Source organism: Periophthalmus magnuspinnatus, chromosome 20 (genome assembly GCF_009829125.3).
Source record: "Periophthalmus magnuspinnatus isolate fPerMag1 chromosome 20, fPerMag1.2.pri, whole genome shotgun sequence".
Lineage (NCBI taxonomy): Eukaryota > Metazoa > Chordata > Actinopteri > Gobiiformes > Gobiidae > Periophthalmus > Periophthalmus magnuspinnatus.
The window spans coordinates 22,365,142-22,371,989 of record NC_047145.1 but is presented as its reverse complement, the minus strand read 5'-3'; the positions used below and the strand labels follow the sequence as shown (position 1 = coordinate 22,371,989).

Below are 6,848 nucleotides of genomic sequence, written 5' to 3'. Positions count from 1 at the left end.
CTTGTATAGACTGTTTATAGAAATGCACATAGCTAACCTGCTAGCCGCCGTGTTCCAGACAGGAAGTGATCATGGGCGCACTTCCTCTCTCTGTCTCTGCTGCTTCAGACTCATTCTGGTCTTAAATGTTCGTATTAACCCTCTACATGATCCTGGGGTTTTTATTTCACTATTGTGTCTGTAAATCAAGATATGAACATTAATAACAGACAAATCAGGTCCTTCTTTCCCCGAGGTCTGTCACGTTAGCGTTAACAACAGGTTTGATTGACAGTGTTGCTAAGCGCCCGCTCCCTGTTAAACTGCTAGCTTCATTTGTAGCTGAAGCTGTGGTCACGTCTCACTCAGTCTAGATAAAGAGCTAAGTCAAAGTTTGATTTAAACTGCACAGAAATCAGCTTTGGAAACACACAGATCTGGTTCAGTTTTAGGATCTTGTGTTGATACTACTACCACTACTACTACTACTAGGCCTGCTACTACAGCTACTACAGCTACTACAAACTGAACTGAAGAAGCGGCTTGGACGAGGAGTAAAACAGCTTCACTCCTACAAGGTTTTGTCCAGTTGAAGGATTTAACTTTGCCTTTTATTACTACAACTAGGCCTAATACTACTACTACTACTACTACAACTAGGCCTAATACTACTACTACTACTACTACCACTCCTACCCGCCTACAGTGTTAGGGTCTTGTGTTGAGTCCCTGTGTCTGTTCATGTTCATGTTTTCATGTTGCACATTCTTCTGGTTTCTCCTGTGGCTTGTTGCTCAATGTGTCTTTTCATTAGACTTTTGACATGTCGCCATAACATGCTTCACCCGTGTGTACAAGCTCCGCCCTCTGTACTGTACATACTTCACCCCATGTGTACTGTACATACTTCACCCCATGTGTACTGTACATACTTCACCCCATGTGTACTGTACATACTTCACCCCATGTGTACTGTACTTGCTCCTGCCCCCATGTACATGCTTCAGCCCTGTGTACACGCTTCAGTCCTGTGTACACGCTTCAGTCCCCGTGTACATGCTTCAGTCCCGTGTACATGCTTTAGTCCCGTGTACACGTTTCAGTCCCGTGTACACGCTTCAGCCCCGTGTACACGATTCAGTCCCGTGTACACGCTTCAGTCCCATGTACACGCTTCAGCCCCGTGTACACGCTTCAGTCCCGTGTATATACTTCAGTCCCGTGTACACGCTTCAGCCCCGTGTACATGCTTCAGTCCTGTGTACACGTTTCAGTCCCTGTGTACATGCTTCAGTCCTGTGTACACGCTTCAGCCCCTGTGTACACGCTTCAGTCCTGTGTACATGTTTCAGTCCTGTGTACATGCTTCAGCCCTGTGTACGCGCTTCAGTCCTGTGTACATGTTTCAGTCCCTGTGTACACGCTTCAGTCCTGTGTATATGCTTTAGTCCCGTGTACATGCTTCAGTCCTGTGTACATGCTTCAGCCCTGTGTACGCGCTTCAGTCCTGTGTACATGCTTCAGTCCCTGTGTACATGCTTCAGTCCTGTGTACATGCTTCAGCCCCTGTGTACACGCTTCAGTCCCTGTGTACACGCTTCAGCCCTGTGTACACGCTTCAGTCCTGTGTACACGCTTCAGTCCTGTGTATATGCTTCAGTCCTGTGTACATGCTTCAGTCCTGTGTACACGCTTCAGTCCTGTGTACACGCTTCAGTCCTGTGTATATGCTTCAGTCCTGTGTACACGCTTCAGTCCTGTGTACACGCTTCAGTCCCTGTGTACACGCTTCAGTCCTGTGTACACGCTTCAGTCCTGTGTACACGCTTCAGTCCTGTGTACATGCTTCAGTACATCCGTGCTTCATGTGTACTGGACTCGTGTGTACTTTGTCGTTTGCTGCTGACTCAGTAACTTGAGACGCTGCTGAAGTTTAACCAGATGCTGTTGGACTATTGTCTCTGTGTCGTAATCTCACCCGTTTAAACTCAGACTGTCTCCGAGATTAGACCCCGCCCCTCGCCCCAGGAGAGCGCGGGGGACGCCATGAGTACTATTACTGCATGGTACTGCTTATACAACTCAAAATCTGTGAGAAATACTTTTACTTTTTACACTTTTAAGTACATTTTTAAGCAGTTGTTTTCATGTGATACTTTTACTTTTACTTGAGTATTTTTTGCTCCAGTACCTATACTTTCACATAAGTAATAAATGAAGTACTTCTCCCACCAGAGTCAATATAAAGTTTGTTTCTAATGAGCAGTAAATGTAATAACTGAGGTGAACAGCAGGGGGCAGAACAAAGAGCAGGCGTCACTGAAACTGCAGATTTTTATGATGCAAAACAAAACAAAGACTCAGGGAAATCCATATTTCTAGAAACAGTTTTGTCTCTGTCTGTTTAACAAAGTAAATCTAAACAAACGTCATTTATCGTCGTGTGGTCAGTGTGGAGAAGAACCTGAACACATGTACTGAAAATACACACTCTGAATACTAATGTGAGTAACTGGAAAAGTAACTGTACCAGAATACAGTATTCTATATGTGTGTGTGTGTGTGTGTGTGTGTGTGTGTGTGTGTGGGTGGGGGTGGGGGTGTGTGTGTGTGTGTGTGTGTGTGTCTCTAATTAAATATAAATTACTTCAGAACAAACAGAGCAACAAAAATGAGCCATTTGTGATCACATGTCGTGTTTTTACTCAATCATTTAAATGTGACACAATTTATTTATTGTACTCAGAGTATTCAGAGTATTCAGAGTATTCAGAACACAGTACTCTGATTGGCTGATACATCAGCTCATACATTGCAAAACATATTTTAATTCGTCCTACTACTACTACTACTAGTACCAGGCCTATTACTACTATTACACCTATTACTAGGCCTACTACTACTACAACTAGATAAACCACTACTACTAGCCTACTACTACTATTAGATCTATTATTACTACTACTAGGTTTACGTCAACTATTACTACTAGGCCTACTACTACTGCTACTAGACCTACAACTATCAGTCGTATTACTACTACCACCACTACTAGCCGCCTACTAGAAATAGTTGGCCTGATAGTAGTAGTGGTGGTAGTAGTAGGCCTATAACTACTAATCCTACTACCACTACTAGGCCTACTACTATTGCCACTAGGCTTACTACAACTACTACTTCTAGTCCTACAACTTACACCACTACTACAAGCCGACTACTAGTACTAGTCAGCTAGTACCAGTAGTAATAGTAGTAGTAGTAAGCCTACAACTACTACTACTACTACTAAACCTATTGCTACTACTATTACAACAACAACTACTAATAGCCCCACTACAACTACTTCTATACTACTACTACTACTATTACTACTACTACTATTACTACTACTACTACTATTACTACTACTACTACTATTACTACTACTACTATTACTACTACTACTACTATTACTACTACTACTACTATTACTACTACTACTATTACTACTACTACTACTATTACTACTACTACTACTATTACTACTACTACTATTACTACTACTACTACTATTACTACTACTACTACTATTACTACTACTGCTGCTGTTTCCTGCTCCCCTATATTTTTCAGCCTTCATTTTAATTCACGTTATAAATCACTAGTAAAAAGCAGCACCTCCTCACTCCTCTTCTCACTCCTCACTCCTCTCACTCCTCTTCTCACTCCTCACTCCTCTCACTCCTCTTCTCACTCCTCACTCCTCTCACTCCTCTTCTTACTCCTCTCACTCTTCTCACTCAAACTCAGAGTTGTTCCCTCTTCCTCTTTACGCACAGATGTGTATTTCCGGTTCACTTCTTTCGTTTTTTTTCCTCGATGCTGAAGTAGCTGTAGAAACTTGCATCAGCCAAACCCCAAACAGAGAAGAGCCAGAGCCGGAGCCAGAGCCGGAGCCGGAGCCACACTGAGCCGCAGCTTTAAACAGGAGAACCGCCTCCTGCACGGCTCCTCCCGCGGCTCCTCTCGCGGCTCCTCTGTCCGGACATGCGCCTGAGCCGCGCACTTTTACGCACCGTGACGCGCGGTTCTGTCTGACACCGGAGTCTCCGGTGAAACGATCAAAGTCCAAGGTCCGGTCAGATATGAGCGCGCGCCCCTGACCCGCTGCGTCCATCTCTCCAGTCCGCTCTTCATGCGCCTTTACGCACGATCCTCCCGCAGTGACGAGCCTGGGTTTGCGCTAAGATGTCGTGTCTTTTACTGGGAGTGTTACGAAGGTACGTTTTGTCTTTTTTAAACGTTTATTTACTTTATTTAAACGGCACAAGTTGTGCAGCTGAAGCGTTGGATCCTCTTTTGTTCGTTTTGTCAGGTTTTTGTTCAAATTTATGCGCATTTTAATTCATTTTATCTGCTGTTTTGGGTCGGAGTCACAGCTGATGATTGATTTGCTTTGTGTTTATTTAAGTGACACGTTCTCTACATGAAATTTAATGTAAAATAATAGAAAAATAGCGCACAAATGGCACCAAAGTCACCAACATAAGGGCAAATTCAGGCTGAAATGATCATTATTAACACTTTTTCATGTCTGTTTTCACTTTACGTCTATGCTTTTTGTGCTTGGACAGTGTTTATACAGCCTACAATTCCCTGCAGTCCTATTCTAAATGAGGTATTTGTTACTGTTAATTATCTTTTTGGTTGTATCGCGTTGTTCTCAGAGCCTAAAGTCATGATTGGTTCATTTAAACAGGTCAAAAGGAAACTTAATGTCACTAAAATAAGGCGCTGCGTCAAACCTGTCCAACTCGTCCCGCTCCAACCACATGAAATAAACACTGTAAAGTATTTTAAAGATGTCACTTCAGTCTGCTGTGTGTCCTGCGCTTCACCTCCAGCTGTGACTCTGCAGACACAGGTTTAAAGGCGCGTCTGAGTGAATGAGTGACTAAACTTAAACACATTTACGCGCGGGGGACACTTGGATAAACCTATTTGCTTTTCTGCTCGAGGTGCCGCGCGCTAAAGTCCATCCATCACCCGTGTGTCCGCGCAAAGCTCCTTGGACTGCGTGTTCCCTGTGCGGAGGTAACGCAGGCAGCACGTGCGCCTCTGCCCCGCGCGCCTCTGCCCCGCGAGCCAAAGTCCCAGGATGTGCCACAGGAGTTAAAGGGGCGCGCGGGGCGTGGGGGAGGGAGGGCGCGCGGATTGGCTGTTCTGCTCCAGGGGCGGGTTCAATGTTGGGACTTTTCTTCTGATTTGGACCAGTTGAACTTTTTAAAGAGTCAGAGAAGAAACTGATAAAAGTGAATTTAAACAGTTCTGTGAGACGCGTTTCCAGCTTATATCAGGCAAAGTACTGCAGTTTGTTTAGTAAAAGTACAAGTACTGCAGCAAAGAAACACTCAAGTAAAAGTATCACATGAAAAAATCTACTTAAGTAAAAGTACGAAAGAAAAAGGGGGAAAAAAACTTAAGTAAAAGTACTAAAAAAAAGTTTTAAAAAAACCCCAAACCTAAGTAAAAGTAAAAGTATCACATGGAAAATCTACTTTAGTAAATGTACTAAAGACAAAGCAGAAAAATATATACTTAAGTAAAAGTAAGTGTATCACATTCAAAATCTGCTTAATTGAAAGTATTAAAGTAAAAAAAGTAAAGGCAAAAAAAAAATACTTAGGTAAAAGTAAAAATATCACTTGGAAAACTCTAATTAAGTAAAAGTTTAAGAAAAAGTAAAAACAAAAAGTACTTAAGTAAAAGTAAAAGTATCACATGGAAAATTCTACTTCAGTAAAAGTATAAAAGTACTTGTTTAAAAATGTACTTAAAGAGTAAAAAGTAAAAGTATTTCACAGATTTTGAGTCTTTAAAGTTTCAAATGTGATGATTTTGATAAAGATTTGAGCTGAATTTTGTTCAACAGAAACGACTGAATCCATCTTTTTTTTCTGTTTTTTTTTTTTTTGTTTATTTTTGTTTTGCTCAAAATCTGAACATGTTCAAAATAAACCCTCAGAATACTTTTACTTTTCAGTCCAGTTCATAAATGTAGTGGAGTAGAAAGTACAGATACTGCTCTCAAATATACTCAAGTAAAAGTCAAAAGTACACACTGTAAAATGTACTTAAGTAAAGTACAGATACCTAAGAGTGCAGTACTTTACTACTTTTACTTCGTTACGTTCCACCTCTGGTTTAAAGTAAAATCATTAGTAAAGTTGGTAAAAAAAAATACAAAGATCACAGTTTTTTTTTGACCCATTTTTGCTTTTAAATCAAAATATCCTTAAAAATAAACTGAAATGAACGAGAGAAACATAAAGTCGATTAGATTTAAAAGTTTAACGTGAGATTAAAGCAGCACAGTTTGGTCCAGGTTTAGATTTAGATTAAATTATGTAACACTTTTAATTCAGGTGTAACCAGTTTGTTCCATTTCTGCTTTTTTCTAAGACTTAAGAGAAAAAGACGAGAGAAAAGACGTTTTGTTTTGCGTCGACGTGTTTTTACTGCTCTGTCTCCACTTTTTGTTCAGTTTATAAAAGCTGGAGCAGTATATCATTTCTGTTGTGTACTTTTTCTTTGCACTTTTGGGAAATGTCAGGTTATTTTTTTGACTTTATGATCAGATTTAAGCTGTAAAAGTTTGAATCAATAACGTTTCTGGCTCAAACTAACGACCAAAGTGTTTAATTCTGCTGTTTATCATCATTTTTTTTAGCAATATTGTGGATTTAGAATAGTTTTTGTGGCTTAAATCTGCTCTTGTGGCTTAAATCTTATCGTTTATCGTCTATATTTACACCAAACGTCTAAAAGTGCATCATGACGGGTCTGAGTGTTTAAAATGAGCTCTGTAATTGGCAGCACATGTGTAATTG

At 40.8% G+C, this 6,848-nt stretch overlaps 1 protein-coding gene across 1 annotated transcript in view; it reads left to right on the top strand.

The window, feature by feature from the left end:
- The first annotated feature begins 4,002 nt into the window (after positions 1-4,002).
- The window catches only part of pck2 (phosphoenolpyruvate carboxykinase 2 (mitochondrial)), a 26,885-nt gene continuing 24,039 nt past the window's right edge, over positions 4,003-6,848 (top strand). Inside the window, exon 1 of the mRNA XM_033985717.2 lies at positions 4,003-4,238. Coding sequence (XP_033841608.1) covers positions 4,207-4,238 — 32 coding nt within the window. The 5' untranslated portion in view covers positions 4,003-4,206. The remainder of the gene's footprint in view (positions 4,239-6,848) is intronic.